Source organism: Marmota flaviventris, chromosome 10, assembly GCF_047511675.1.
Source record: "Marmota flaviventris isolate mMarFla1 chromosome 10, mMarFla1.hap1, whole genome shotgun sequence".
NCBI classification, from domain to species: domain Eukaryota; kingdom Metazoa; phylum Chordata; class Mammalia; order Rodentia; family Sciuridae; genus Marmota; species Marmota flaviventris.
In genome coordinates, this window is record NC_092507.1 from 26,484,415 (window position 1) to 26,500,003 (window position 15,589).

At 47.3% G+C, this 15,589-nt stretch overlaps 1 protein-coding gene across 3 annotated transcripts in view; it reads right to left on the reverse strand.

The window, feature by feature from the left end:
- Positions 1 to 2,708: 2,708 nt before the first annotated feature.
- Kiaa0319l (KIAA0319 like) overlaps positions 2,709 to 15,589 on the reverse strand; it is a 109,525-nt gene continuing 96,644 nt past the window's right edge. For all 3 annotated transcript variants that reach the window (XM_071617669.1, XM_027937291.2, XM_071617670.1), the window contains exons 16-21: positions 14,564 to 14,723; positions 10,661 to 10,803; positions 9,729 to 9,851; positions 8,956 to 9,046; positions 7,886 to 7,977; positions 2,709 to 5,548 (exon numbers count right to left, since the gene is read on the reverse strand). In XM_071617669.1, coding sequence (XP_071473770.1) covers positions 5,361 to 5,548; positions 7,886 to 7,977; positions 8,956 to 9,046; positions 9,729 to 9,851; positions 10,661 to 10,803; positions 14,564 to 14,723 — 797 coding nt within the window. In that variant the 3' untranslated portion in view covers positions 2,709 to 5,360. The remainder of the gene's footprint in view (positions 5,549 to 7,885; positions 7,978 to 8,955; positions 9,047 to 9,728; positions 9,852 to 10,660; positions 10,804 to 14,563; positions 14,724 to 15,589) is intronic.

Genomic DNA, 15,589 nt, shown 5'->3' on the forward strand with positions numbered 1-15,589 from the left:
CCGTAAACCTTTTAATTTTTTCTAATTCCCCCAAAGAAAGTCTTTGCCTTTTTATTTACACAATGTTTATTGGTCTGCTCAAGTTTTTATGTCTTGAAAGTGCCAGCATTTGATTTTGTCAGTGTAAACTATTTCATCATGTTTTTCTGGCCTTCTCACTGTTTTTCTTGTTTTGTTTTTTTCCCTCATGTTGTTCATTCTTTAAAAAAGTGAATCAAGTGATTGCTTCCTTCATGGTTAATCTTCTGTTTCCCAAAATGATTTCACTTCTGAATTTTTCTGTGTCAGCATGCTTTGACTGTGTCCAGGTTCAGACAGGATGATACTATTAGTCTGTTACAGGTGTTTTCTCATTTCCTTTTTTTAAAAAATGAAGTTGTCCATTCTCCCTTTTCCTACCTGCAATTTTGTTTTGTTTTCAGACTGTGTTGGAGATAATAATATCCATCCTCTTTACCTTTTCTTGTTCTTTTTTTCTTTTCTGTAGATAATCACCCACACCCCACCCCCCATTGACTCTTATTTTTTTTTTTTTCATTGCTTTTGCAGTTTCTATTAATATTTACCTGATAGGGTGTTTTCCCCATCATTTTTGCTCTAGAATTTAGATCTTTTTAAAAAAAAAAATTACACTGAAACTAGGTTAAATGGCAAACTTGTAATCCCAGGGACTCAGGAAGCTGAGAAAGGAAGATTACAACTTCCAGGCTAGCATGGACAGCTTAGCAAGACTCTGTTTCAAAATAAAAAAGTGCTGGAGATGTAGATCAAGTACTAGAGTATCCCTGGGTTCAGTTCCCAGTACTGGAGAAACAAAAATACTTACACACACACACACACACACACAAATTACATGCATGTAGGCATATATGTACATATATACATAATGGATTCTTATTTTACTCATTAAGTTATAATCTGGTGGGCCTGGGTTTGTGGCTCAGTGGTAGGGCACTTGCCTAGCGTATGTGGGGTACTGGGTTTGATCCTCAGCACCACATAAAAAATAAATTGTGTCCATCTACAACTAAAAAAGTTTTTTTTAAAATTATAATCAGGGAACTGGGGTTGTGGATCAGCGGTAGTCACTGATCGAACGTCAGCATAAAAATAAAGGTATTGTATCCATTTACAACTAAAAATATTTTTTTAAAGTTATAATCTGGAGCTTTGATTATTTATTTTGATAACTCATATTGTTTTAGATTTAGCCAAAAGAAGCTCCTCTTCTGGTAGGCTTGTCTTTCTGACTTGACATGTGTTTCTTTCTTTTGCATTTGTTAGTTCCCCTTACCCTTTCAGTGCCCCACTCTTGGACTCCGCCACTTCTCCATAGAAATGCCTTAGACTTGTGTTTATTACTGAGTTAAAACTGTCATATATGTGTGAGACCATGTGACCCCATATTTTCACCAGATTATGCTCTAGCTCACTGTTTTTGACTCTCATCTGTTCTTTATCCCATTCGCTGTTTTTTTTTTTTTTTTTTTAGTTGTACAATATCTTTATTTTTTTATTTTGATATGGTGCTGAGGTTGGAACCCAGTGCCTCATGTGCTAGGCAAGCGCTCTATCACTGAGCCACCTCCAACCCATTCACTGTGTTTTCACACTTAATGTTTCTACTTGGTTCATGTTCCTGTTTCACATTGCTAGGATTTCCCTAATTATATTGCCTTATTTTAATTTCTTGGTTTGGATAGTCCATGTTAGTTGCTGTTTGGGACTCAGAGGTCATACTCCTCATGTGGCATCTGGGTATTTTAGCCTGTTACCTCTGTGCTGCCCTGCCAGTAAGCTTAACAAGGGGCAAGTCTTGACCTCCAGGTACCTTAGAGTTGAGATTGACCAATTGCCCAGCAACTGCTTAGAGATTAACCTGATTGAGGTCTTTGGGAAGCAGCAGTACCAGGGAGAGGCACAATCCACCAGCCCACTCCTGTCCATCCTGGCAGAACCTTTGGCTGCCTTGATAGGGTCTCAGTGATACCAGTGACTTGACCAATTGTCCTCCATTCAGCAATAGCACACGTCTCTTCTCATGTCTTACCAGCCCCTCCCGGTATATGGTAACTGTCCATATCCTTGGGGAGGGAGGCTCAGTATTTGAGGGGAATCTTTTAAAATATTCATTAAGGACACTAGGTTCTCAAAGATTTGGGTGTGGGTGACTATTGCATATGGCAAAAATAACTTCTCAGTGCAGCTATACTTCAGTTGAAGAATCCTGAAGTGCTGCAGCCATTTATAGCACAAAGCTTGAACTAACCACCTTTTGCGTTGGTTTTGACCTAGCTGTTTAAGCAAGATCACAGAAATGGGCATTTAAAGTGAGATTGGTTTTCTGGGCTACAAGATCTATCACCTCATGTCAGCAGTTGTGGGGGACATGACAAGCTCTGGGGTTTGATGAATAGCAACCTCTGCCACACCCAATCTCAAGGGCCTTTTCCTGGGCTGATCAGGGGATACTGGGTGCCTGTTAACCTTCCTTCCAACTGGTTTGCAAGTCTTTTGAAGCTGAGCTGCTAAGAGCTTTTTTTTTCCCCTTCAAATGGACGTGGTATACCTGCACAAATTACCTAAGGAATTAATAAAAATCAGTTAAATACTTAAAAATCTGGGTTTAGGTTCTAGGATTGAGTGCTTTTAAAAAGTTTCCTAAGTGATTCTGTTAAGATCTAATAAGTCCATGAGAACCACCAATGTCAATGCACAGGAATGTGTTGATTTATTAGAATTGGGGTAAATAAAACACAGCCAGGAAGGTGGAATAGGGCATCACAATAACTTGCCAAGACAGGTACTGGGTATTGGCAGTCAGAAGAACTGGATAAAAGTTCCCTTGTTCCCATGAGAGGTAACCTCAGTTTCATTCCTTGTGACCAAGGGAGCCTTATGGGTACTCTCCAAGTAGGAGAGGAGGCACAACAGTGGATGGCCACAGCCTAATACTAATAGACATTAGGTAGCCACCATCATCAGATGGGGAGTTAAGGAGTGGAAGATTACAGCAGTGGCCAAGTTTGACCAGAGAAATATATAGGGGCCCTCCAACCAGTCAACACAAATCCACAAAGGTGTCAAGGCTGTTCCCTCAGTCTATCTTGGAGACTGGTGGCCTGACTGCAGGCATCTTCTCTCAGTGTGTGTGAGGATCTCTGCAGCTCCCGCTGCTTACCAGACAGGCCAGGGGAAAGAAAGCCAGAGCACCCTGTAGAGCCTTGAGGCTGCTCACAGTGCCCCAGCCTCACCAGATCTTTACCTTCCTACACTTCACCTGCCTCAGCGAGCCTCACTCAGCTCCATTGGTTCTGTTGCCCAAACTGCAAATATTGAATAGTTTCTACTCTGAAGAGGCTCAATGTTTTCTGTGAGGCTCCTCCCCCTATGGCCCACTGGGCCCTGAGCCCACCTGCTGTGGCTATTTAGACTGGAGCGCTGCATCATCCAGCCCTACCATTCCCAGCTGAGCAGATTGGCCCCACTTGGCAAGATAGAGGTCTCTGTACTTACTCCCTCCACCATCTTTCAGGAATGGAAAGGCTACAGCTCTGTGTGCGTGTGTGCGCACGCGCGAGAGAAAGAGGCTGACCATGCATTTCTCACCTAGAGGTCCTTGGATTGGGGCCCTGCACCAGGGGGGCTCAGCATCTTCTAGGACATCATTAGGCAAATTCTCATGCTCCATCCCAGACCTAACCCAGGGACTATTTCTGAAGAAGCCCTGAGCAGTGTGAGCAGGGGGCTCTGCTGAGCCCGAGTTTAGTCACTGCTTGTGTGGACTGAACCACTTCTCACTATGGCTCAACTTCTGGACCTGTAAGATCAGAGACACTGCTGCCCCCCTGCAGCTGGTTTTTATACAGAGCTTGGGCAAAGCACGGTTCAATGGCCTTTGCTCTCATCTCCCTTTCTTAGCCCAGCCCTTCCCCTCCCTCACATATCCAGCAAAGGGCTCTGTGAACTATGAGGAGTACACACACTTAAGTCTGGTCAACACAAAAGAGAATAGCAGTGGCCAAAATTTCTTAAGGTCTTACTCTGGATCTTAGGACACTCTGTCCCCTAGCTTAGACATAGAGGGACATGAATTATTTAAATGTTAATAAAAGGTATGAGAAGGAAGAACAAAAAACTCACCTCCCTTAGCCAAAGGGTAGGAGTGCTGCATTCCCACCCACCATTGCAGGCAGGACCCAGCACCATGGGTCACATGTGCTGATGGCAGGTCCAAAACTGCCTGCCAGGGGCAAGACCTTGCAGCCTGCAATCGTGGTTAGCCCTGTGACACAGGTCAGAGATGTAGGCACACAATTAAATATATGTTTAATCATCTTACAACACACAGTAGTAGTGCAGTAGTAGAAATTATCTCTTTTTAGAAGTCATTCCCCCAAAGCTCCCATTCCTCAATTCCCGGCTAGTAGGTCTGAGGAACAGTGACAGAAATCAGTGGGATTCCACGGAGCTGAGAGACTGAGTCAAAGTTTCCTTCTGAGCAGCCAAGAGCCCGGTGAGAAGATACGCACGCGTTCACTCAACACACATGTGCAGCAGACACAGAGAAAAGACACAGATGGAGGGACTGGGAGACCACAGTGGACAGTCACACACATGCACTCTCATGCCACAACATTCCAGTCTGTGGCTATCTCCTCTAGGTACACAGAGTGGTGGCCTGAGCCTGGAAGCAGCAGCTGCCAGTCAGAGGAAGAAAGGGGGACACGGCCTGTGTCACAAAAGCCCCCAAAGCCAGGGCCCCTCATCACCCCCAGACAGCCAGTCCTCTCCTGATAGTGCTGATCAGAGAAGGGAGCAGGCTCCAGTGCCGAGGGCCAGGCGTTGTTTCTCACTAGTGTTCTAGTATCTGTGGTGGGGCAGGGATGCCACATCCTCTTGGCCTTGCCAGGGGGCCCACTATGCCCCAGAGAAGAGAAGAAAGAACATACCCTCCATTGAGCCCCTGGAGCCAGGAGGCTATTGGCTCTTGGTTCTGTGTAGCACCCTGGGTCCAGTAGCACTACCACAGGGCAGCTGGAGAGGATGCTGAAGCAGGCCATACTTGCCCTTGGGTGGGGAAGAGGGACTTGCAATAAAGGAGCCCCTGAGGTGAGGATGTTCTGGGGGCCTACCAGACAGGTTCAAAGAGGAAATCTCTTCATTCACAGCTTCGCTCATGGGTTCCTGGACAGTGTCTGTGATTCAAGTACCAGTAGTTTTGGGGTGGGGGGTTGGGGTGGAGTGACCAGCATATACTGGGAGATCAGCTGCCCGCGGACCTGGGTGATAGGGAACCACCTGGCAGTGCTTGGGCCCTGGCACTACCAACCCCTACTCTGAGGAGACAGACCAGATAGCTATAAGATCTCCTCCCGTGGGCTCCTAGCCTTCAGCGGTGTCTGCCCGTTGGGTACAGAGCCATTCTGACCATGTAGGAGCTTGCCCTTCTCCCGGTCTGGCCACGTGAAAATGGCATCATCGCTGTCCAGTTCCGATTCAGAGTGCATCAGGCTGCTGCTCAGCATGGGGCCTTTGTGTTTGACACCTGCAAGGAAGATGAGGAACCCCGGGGTCAGGAGACAGCCCTGCCCAGGCCTGAGCCACACCCTGCACCCTCAACCCAGCCCAAACAGGGGCCAAGGAACAGGGAGAGCCAAGGCCCCCTCTCTAGGCCAGGCAGATACAAGGACACATCCTCCCTGTCTCAGTTGGCTGAGACAGTCCACTAAGGGAAGTCACAGAAAGCACAGACTGGGGATCAAACCTGGGCTCTGTTGCTGGGTCCTCACCCCCAGTGTCCCTGAGCTCTGTTAGTGCCACCCAGTACTCTTCTTTCTTTCTAGATCTGGGGTGTTTTATCACATCCCTTTCTGAATAGGGTAGTGGAATGAGGTGGAAGACAGGAAAGCCAGAGAACACAGACCCTGGAGAATGAGCCTCCAGCCATCTTCTGGCTCAGTGTGGACACAGAGTCCCCAACACAGTGTGAGGATGCAGCCTCGCTCCGTGTCAGTGCTGGCTCTGTGGTTCTGGGTTGACTCTGGCTTCACTGGGTGGGCACTGGAGGTGAGATAGCAGGCACATGGCAGGAGTGGGGACTTTTGAAGTCTCAAGCAGCCATTTCATTAGAACACAAACCAGGGACCATGAGGAGCATGTGGGTCACACAATAGAAATTAGATAGCAATGTGAATGAATTAGATGGATAAATTTCATCAATTTGATGGTGAGTGAAAGGTGCCAAACACATGATGATTCCTTTCATATAAACTACTCCAAGACACCAGTGTGAACTGGGAGAAGAGCACTGACAGGACAGAAGCACAAAGGGGGGACCTGGGGAGCTAATTACATGAGATCATTCACCTGTGGAGACCAAGAGCACTGCTATACCTTATGATTTTCTGACCAAAATAGGTTGAAACACAAACTATCATTTGGTAGGTCAAAAAAGTCAAATACCAGTAATTTTATATGGTTCAATCTACTATACTTTAATACAAGTCTGATAAAAATCAATAGAATAACAAAACCAGAATTGCTGACTGCAGACCTGGTCTCCTGAGGACGGGCATCTCTGTGCTCCCTGTAACCCTCAGAGGCTCCACGCAGCTGCCCTGCTTTCACAGCCGACACCTGACGTGCCTCTGTTCGGGCTCAATGCCACACACTCCCTTCTCTGTGCCACATGCCCACACTCCTCCTCTTCAAGCTGAACTTCTGCAGCTCCACACCATACAATGTGTCGCTGAATCCCAAACGGCATCCTGCAGCGGCTGTGCCCTTGCTGGACCTGGTCCTCCACAGAGCCAGAGCCCAAGCTAGCCCTTCTGGCTGCTCAGACCCTTTGGTGGGTCTCCTGCTTCCCTGGCCAGAGGCTGCCCACAAGAGAAGGGCCCTGGTGAACCTCTCGCCCTGTAGCTTTTTGTGCTGGAAATAGTAAGTCATGAAAAGACTCCAAGAGGGAGAAAAACAGTCTTAAGAGTAATGCCACTGCAGGGGTGGGCACTGTGGTTTTCCGCAGTCGTCTGCTCCCTGGTGTGTGCTGGGATTACAGCAGGCCCCGCCACCCAGTGCTCAGACAGAGCTGCTCAGGCTCAGGGCCCAGGCTGCCTGCCCAAGAACACTTTCTCTTTGCAGATGCGTCTCCCCAACCAGGCCGAAATTCTCTGAGGGCAGAGCCTGTCAGGACTACCCCCTGCAGCCTCCTCTAACACAAAGCCTGAAGCAGGAGGGGTGTTTAAAAAACGCTTTCTATAAAAACGGTTCCACTTGCAGAGGGTTTGGAATAATTTATATGGAGCACAGCTCCCATAAGCCAATGGCACCTGTTCTGTGGCATACATGATGAAGGGGACCCCACCAAGTAACCAGGCCTGGCAAAGAAGGGAGGCCCACAACCCACCTAAATCCCCCAGTGCCACCACTCATTCTGGTGCAGTAGGAAATCCTTCCTTCTGTGGGAAGCATGTGACAGTGTTTGAAACACCTACAGCCAGCAGGGCAGCTGCCTGCCCACTGACCCTAAGACAAAGATGGCAGCTGTGGACCCACAGATGATGGAGAGAGGAAGGCGGAAGGAGGTGACTGAGAAGGAAGTAAGCCAGCATACACTTGTTCTGATCTGCTGTCTGTCCACAAAGGACAGGCTTAAGGGGCCAAGGACCCTAACCCTCACCACATGGGAGGCAAAGGAACCAGGAGGCCTGGCATCTCTGCAGAGCAAAAGGAGCACTGAGATGTCAGCCCAGGAAACAGCCTATCCTGCATGTGGCTTCTGCCACCCAGGGGACCTTCAGCAGGCAAGGGAACAATATGCTTGTGCAGCACATAGCTGTGGAGCAATGAGCTAGCGATGACGGCACCAGCTTCCAGGCCCTACCTGCTCGGGAGGTCGGCTTCAGCTCCAGGCTCTCCTGATCAGTGGCATCCAGGATCCTGTACCTGCTTTTCCTCTTGGGTTTTCCTTTTTGCCTAAAACACACAATTCCCATCTGCTCAGGAAAGAGGTTCTCTTGAGGCTCAGGACAAGGGCCAATGCATGCAGGGTGTCCCCGTGGGGGTGGCTCTCCTCACTTTGCAGCCAGGGAAGGTGGTAACTGTAATTTGTTCCTCATAAAATGTTCCTCACAGCCTTGGGAAGGCAAGGGAGCTGTGTGGCCTCGTCACTCCACAGATCAACAAGGACCACTGGTGAAAACGCACAGAAAAGGAACCTGACTAGCAGTGTGGGCGGAGGGAGCAGCATGTCTCCTGGTTAACTGAGCTGGCTCATGGTGGTTGTCTCAGGCTGTGGGATTTTTTAAATTCTTTTAACTTTCTAAGTCCTACATGAGGTAACATTGTGGGATAAATCCCAGCCCTGTCACACTGCTTCTCAGTCAGGTGACATGATTTTCTGAACCTAAGTTTCCTTATTCATAAAACAAGAAAAGGCTGCTATGGTTATAAAAAAGATATTACCTACCAAATGTCATAACACAGTAAACACAAAAATCATACTAATAATGAAAAACATATAATAAATGTAACTATGAAATGTTGTAAGGCTATATAAAACGAAGAAACCTAGACCACTCATCATCGAAAATCCAAGTCTACAATTGTGTGAAATCAGAAATACATATAATTCTCAACTAGGGAGGACACAGAGTAAAAACTCCTGTGTTCTAGTGTAAGGCCGGGTGTGGAGCATCCAAGGACATGCACTTGGGTGGGATCTGCTCCACTCTCCCCTACCCCAGGGTTCTGAGGTTGCAGACCTCCACAGTGGCAGTCTCCCCACCTGACCAAAGGCAAGTGCACCTGCCCTCAGTAGGGTTTGAGTGTGAGGAACTTTCTGCACAGACCTTGAGTGACCCAAACCCCTCCAACCATGACTGTGGTTCTTCCATGTGGAAGGTACCAAATGACAAGCCCCCCAAATGAGTTTCAAAGGAGAATCCATCCTACCTCTTACAACAACAGATTGTGGTCCAAGACAGGATCCCCAAGGCAACAACAATAACAAAGGTAGCAATGATAACGTACAACACACTCCACTCTGCCAAGAAAATCAAAATAGTGAGGGCTGGGAAGAGACAGCCTGGAAGGCAGAAATGAGTTGTCCCCCGTGGGCTTCCAACTGTACACATGGAAAGGCAAGACCCTGGAATCCAGGACAGCTGCATGCTTCTGAAAGGCCCCTGCATCCCAGGCCCTGCTCCATGAGTGCCCTGAGGTCCTGCAGTAGTGTGCAGGCACAGAGCTCTACATGACGAACTGCAGGCTTCCATCAGGCGACAGCATGCATGTGCTCCAAAAGGACATGGGCTGCCGTGTGCAGCTGGTCCGACGTAAGCCTCATTCTTCTTCCGTGAGTACTCCAGTTTTATTTTTCCCCCCTAATACTGAGGGTTGAACCTAGAGGCACCCTACCACTAAGCTACATCTCCAGCTCTTTTTATTTTTTATTCTGAGACAGGATCTCACTAAGTTTCCCAGTCTGGCCTCAACCTTGCTATCCTCCTGCCTTAACCTCCCAAGATGCTAGGATTATAGGCATATACACTATGCCCAGATTTTCCACTAAAGTTGAGCAAGTGTGAAGAAAAAGGGAAAAGCCCCCTACAAACAGAAAACACAAGAGTTCTTTCCTCGCCTGCTCTTCTTCTCAGAAACACCTGTCCCCTTGGTGCAGATCCACACTACAGCCAAAGCAACCAATCTGGGCTACATAGACTCACCACAATTGCTGTCTCCATCTCTCAGCTGCACCTTGATGAAATTCTCCATCCAAAAAGGGTCACAGATACATTTTTTGGTGAATGAATCACAGTGGCCATGCTCAGAACAGTTCAGTTGACATGCTGAAGGTGGCAGGAGAGGGAAAACGTTGACATTCAGAGCCCAGGGGACAACCAACACCCAGTATGCAGGCTGTGAAGACACTCAGGCAAGGCCTGCTCAGTGCCGTGTGGTGCCATTTCCTGCAGCCCAGACCCAGGAGCTTTCCCAGCATGGCTGGGGCACGCTGCACGAGACAGGGGTCACCAAGGCCCCCAGAGACAGCTCCAGTTGGTCTTCCTTGTTCTGTAAGAGACTGTTCATCTTTTGTGTCCCATACACCCCCTTCTCAGAACAATAAAACCAATAGGACAATATATATAGTATTACAAAGGAAATAGTTATAGTGAATATGGTTTTGAAATACTTAAGAACACAAATTTTCAAAATAAAGTGCCTTTATTAAACATTAAGTAATAAGATGTATTAGTGGGTCTAATTACTATTGTAATGTTGAAGTAGTGATGAGTAAAAATGGTACTCTGTCATGTAATGTGATAGGAGATGATTTGTGATTTCTGCTGCCTTCAGACACAGGTGCTGCTAACAGTGCCCACCTGTGCAACTGAGGGAGAGCATGAATTTCAACCTGAGGATAGTGAAAATAAAGATGTAATTTTTTCACTCAAGCTTGCAGCCTCCCTGCACACCACCTTAGGCACATGGGCATGGGGCACAAGGTAAGGACCCCTAGGTGAATGGGGACTCCTTGCCATAATGGTGGTGAAGGAAAACAACTGAAAGTTCCCACAGAAAGGAGATGAGCACAGCCGGGAGGAGGAAAGCTGCGGAGGGGCAGGCTCTCATCCCGTCCGGTCCCGGGATTACTCACTGACAGTGTTGATCTCCAGGGCTCCGAATATCAGGAAGTCTGCTTTTTGCTTTCGCAGTTCACTCTTGAGCATTGCTGCCACCTCGTGGCCTTTGAAGATCTGGTGCGGAGGCTCATTCTGAACAAAAAATACCATCTTGGTGCTGCGGAGACATGTGACAGTATGATGAACATGAGGGATCCACCAGGCAGCAGGAGCTAGCACTAATTACTAAGCACCTTCTGCTGTGCCCAACACTGCTGAGGATCACATGCATTCTGTCACAGAAAGGTGTTATCAGTGCCATCTTCATTTCTCAAGAGGACAACTATGGGGCTCAGAGGGGTTGAGTAACTTGCCCAAGGTCACACAGTTAATTATGACAGAGCCAGATCCTCACCCTGTCATGTCTGAACTCCAAAGCCTATACTTTAACAATGCCCCAACTAACAGGATCACCCATTTCAAACAGGTAACATGAGGAAGAGAAGATTGGGGGTTTGGTCATCGCAATATACCTGTCGGCAGCCTTTCACACCTGACAGTGGTGCTGCTGGGTTTGTGGCTTGGTTACTGATTAAACCAACCACGGTGCTTTATAAAATGTAAACTGTTGGAAAGTATCAAAGATTATCCACAGGCCCCAAAAGCCAAAACGACTGTTACTATAACAGCAAAAATAAGATGGTGTGGCTGGTACAACACTGTTACTCCATGCCCAGAATCTCTTTGCTTTCTGAGTGTCAATTTCTATTCAAGATGAACCATGTCTGAACCCGTATATGGGTAACACAAATTCTGTTCTCTGTGTCTTAGCCTTTGTTTTTTAAAAAAATTTTTTAGTTGTACATAGACACATTATCTTTAATTAATTAATTAATTAGTTTGTTTATTTATTTATTTTTAATGTGATGCTGAGGATCGAACCCAGTGCCTCACACATGCTAGGCAACCTCTCTGCCACTGAGTCACAACCCCAGCCTTAGCCTTAATTTTTGATAGTATGCTTCTTGAACTCCATAAATCAAACCTTCCATAATCAGTGGGTCACACTGGGTTAAACCCAAGATACTGACCCCCTCAGCATGTAGGTTGGCTAGGAGGACCCAGGTATCCCATAGGCCCTGGACCAGTATAAATAGCCTTTATATTTTTCCCAAGGTGTCAGTGCAGACACTCATCATTTTGTATGCATGAAATAACATAAATTTTGGGAAGAACCATCATCAACTAAAAGCTTGCTACACAGTGAGAATAACAATGAAGTCTTGCAGATTCCAAAATCAAGAAAACACACCTTAAAAGATATATATAGTCCATTTCCCATTATTTTCTCCCAGTTACCTACTCTATACTTACAGCTTCGATTTCTGCTGGAATGCTAATAATCCTCACATCTTTATCTCCGTTCCCCACAGGACCAATAGTGACCACTCTATACCTGCAAATGCTTGTAAGAATATCTACTCCAGATCTCTCGGGAACCTTGAACCCAGCATGTCTCGAAATAAACTCATGGTAAAAACCATTCATTGAATGCTATGTTAGGGATTTATGTAAATATCATGTTATTCAATCTTCAATATCAATCTTATAAAACAGGTACTAGCATTTTCACAGGTGATAAAGAGGTTCCGAGAGGTGAAGTGGCCTGTGCACATCAGGGCTCACACTGGTGCGCAGGGGCTATAACACCCCACTCCCCAAGCACATGCTCCTCCTGAATTCTCAACTCAGTCAACCTAGTCCAAGCCAGGAACCCAGAGAAATCCAGATGCCTCTCTCTTCCCTGTGCCCCATATGCAGTGATGGCAAGTCCAAGCACACTCACCAACAATGCTGTTCCTAGCACTGTGGCTAAAACCTTTCCTCACTGCTTCTACACACCAAATTCCCACCAACTTGGATTTTGCCTTATTGCTACTCCTAGGTGGCTGAGCATACCAAGAAGAGGAGAAGGAGGAAAAAAGAAGAAGAAAGAAGAAGGAATAATAATAACGAAGGAAGGAGTGAAAGAGTGAGTCCTAATCAAACTGCCTCTAGTTTATGTAGTCTACCCTGACTGCACATCAGATCCTGGGACGCTTTTAAACCTTAGGAGTCCAAGTCCCACTCCAGCGAATGCTCCTCTCCAGGAATGAGGCTTGGGCAATGTACCTTCATAAAGTTCCAGGTCATTCTTGTGCTCAGCCAGAAGTGGGAAGCACTGCTCTCCCCTCACATCTCTAACTCGGACCGAGACCCCAGTGCTGCTCAAAGCTGGCACCCTCTGCAGAGCTGCTCCAGACTTTCCCCGTTCCCCTGCCTCCCACCTCACTCTCCCCTCCACTAGGCAGATGGCCCTGCCCCTGCCACAGACAAAACATGAGACTTGGCATCAACACTCCAATTTCCCACTACAGTACCTCCCCTTCCTCCACTTCCTCCGGATCTACCACACCAGTCCCCTCCACTCACGTCCATCACCCCCTTTTCCTCAGCACTTTGCCCTCAATAGATATAGAAGTTCCAGGAATTACTGTCTTGAAAAGGTCTATTTTCATCCCGTCCCCCATAGGACTTCCAGCATCAGCTTCTGCAGAGGTTTCCTATTTAGAAGCTCTACCTCAGACTGGGACACCTCCCTCTACTGTCACTGGCGATGTGGGGAGCACACCCACCCCCAGCTGTTCCACATTATCACTGCACCACCAGCCTCCGAAGCTACAGTAGCCCCCAATGCCAGACTGTACCTCAACTTCCAGCAGATCACTGTCACCTGGCTTCCTCCTACCTCCCTGGCTATTCTTTTGAGTTCCTCTGCTGCCTCGACTTCCTCTGCCTCTTCCTTAAATACCAGTGTTCTCTAGAATTCTGTCCTTGCCCTCTTGCCACGCCCCGGTGTGACTCATCCATCCTCATGGTTTGACTTCTGCCTAGACACTGGTGACCCCGGCTCTCCTTCCACCCTGACTTCCTGCCTATACTTAGGACCATATGGAACATCTCCCCATGTAGCCCATAAGACACCCCAAATTCAATAGTCAAAGTGGGTTCCTCCTTCCTCCCTAACCTCAGTTAATGGCCTGAACCATCCATCCAGACCTCCAAGCCAAAAGCATCCCACAGATCCTCCATCTCCTAGGACCCCCAAGGCCTGCTAGTTTGCCTCTATTGTCTTTTCATTTGTCTCTGCTTCCACCACTGAATTCAGGGTCACCACCTTTTCACTGGGCTAGTCCAGAAGGCCTCTGATTAGCCTCCCAGGCTCTGTCTCTTTTCATTGTAGTTTAACCTCCACCCTACTGATCTGACTTTTTAAAAAATCTAAATATGTTATATCCTTGCTTTAACAGCAAACAAAACCCCACACATATAAAACAAACTACTTGGGTTCTCCCACCCAAACTATCACACTCAACTCCTTCTCAGGCTCCACAGGCAGCCCTTCTTTGACCATATCCTGGGGCCCACTACACTCTGAACCAAATGACTTCTTCCAGAAGAAACCCAGCACTTTCCCACCTCAAGGTCACGGTTCATGGTGCTCCTCTCTTCTGAACTTCCTTCTAGTTTTCCTGTGCTGGTCAAAGCATGTTCTACTTCTGGAAAATCTTTGGGCTCTCCTGGAATTCTCCAGAATGGACTGCCCTTGCCTCTGAGTTCCCTGATAGCTCATATTGTGTCAAATCTGCCCCATATTAAGATGAGATATTTACTTGGTTACCTCCTTTCCCAGATTGTAGCCTGCAAAGTAAAGGGCCCCCCTCAGACCTTATTGTGCCCTAGCAACTGGCTGCTATGTAGTACAGAGCATGCGACCTGTGCCAGAAGACAGCTCATTAATGAGATGGACACCATGAGTGGTTCCTGATTAGAGAGCCCACCCTTCTCCATCTACCCCCTGATCTTTCCTTTTCTCCCCCCAATCATTGCCCAGCTACCTCTGCTCCGTGTACGGCTGAATCTTTTGCACAATGATGTCGGAATCCAGCACCCCCAGGAGGACCCCAATCTGGCGGATGAACATCCCCTTCAGCCTCTCAGTTAGCTGACTGACGTTGACATCCAAGATGATCTCCACCAGGTTGTTTTTCCTGGGATCTGGAAAGCATGTGGATTGGTCATGGCTTTGGAAGTAGGAGAGTTAACACAGACCTGCCACTGTGCATTTGCTTAGTCACAGGAGGGGAAGTAGTGACAGCATTTAGTCAGTGGTAAGGGATGACAGCAAATTCCTCACAAGGCAATCTGGGGCTGGCGTGGAAAGCTTTATACCAACCTGAGAATGGCCACATGTGTGCTGGGGGCAAGGCTAAGCAGGGAGGCAAAGGCTTAGTGAAGGGACAGGGGAGGAAAGTACACTGCAGTGTCCCTATGGCACTGCTGAGCTCTCCAGGCCAAGCGGGGAGCCTGCCGTCTCTCCTGACCCCATCTTACTTTCAGTGACTTGCTGTACTTTGTCTGTGACAACAGGAGGAAAAATGTTCATCTCAGTCTCATTGGTTATTTTCAATAATGTGAATGCATCCATCTCTATAGGTTTAAATACATGAAAAATAAAAGAAAATCCAGGTAGCTGAGAAGGAAGGATTTCCTTAGAGCAACCCCACAGCTACACTGTCTTTTTACAAGTCCAGAACTGAAAGACTACCACACTTTACTTCTGAACATGTCCTAAAGACTATTCCACATTTACAAGTTAAAGTGAATTGTTCAGAATACCTTATTCACAAACACTTAGATGCACCATTTGCCTGTTCTGATCTGACTTGGAACACAGAAGAAACTCTATGGTGTCTTGGCTGTTGTCCTTCCCAGAGGCAGGACAAGGCCTGGAAGACTTCCCAAGATCCCTTCCCATCTGAGACATCCATGCATGAGCTTGACCTAGGCAAGAGTAGGCTTAAAGTTAATACCTGCTCATCAAAAGCCCCGGGACTTACAAAGCTCTGCCCCACCTCCACACT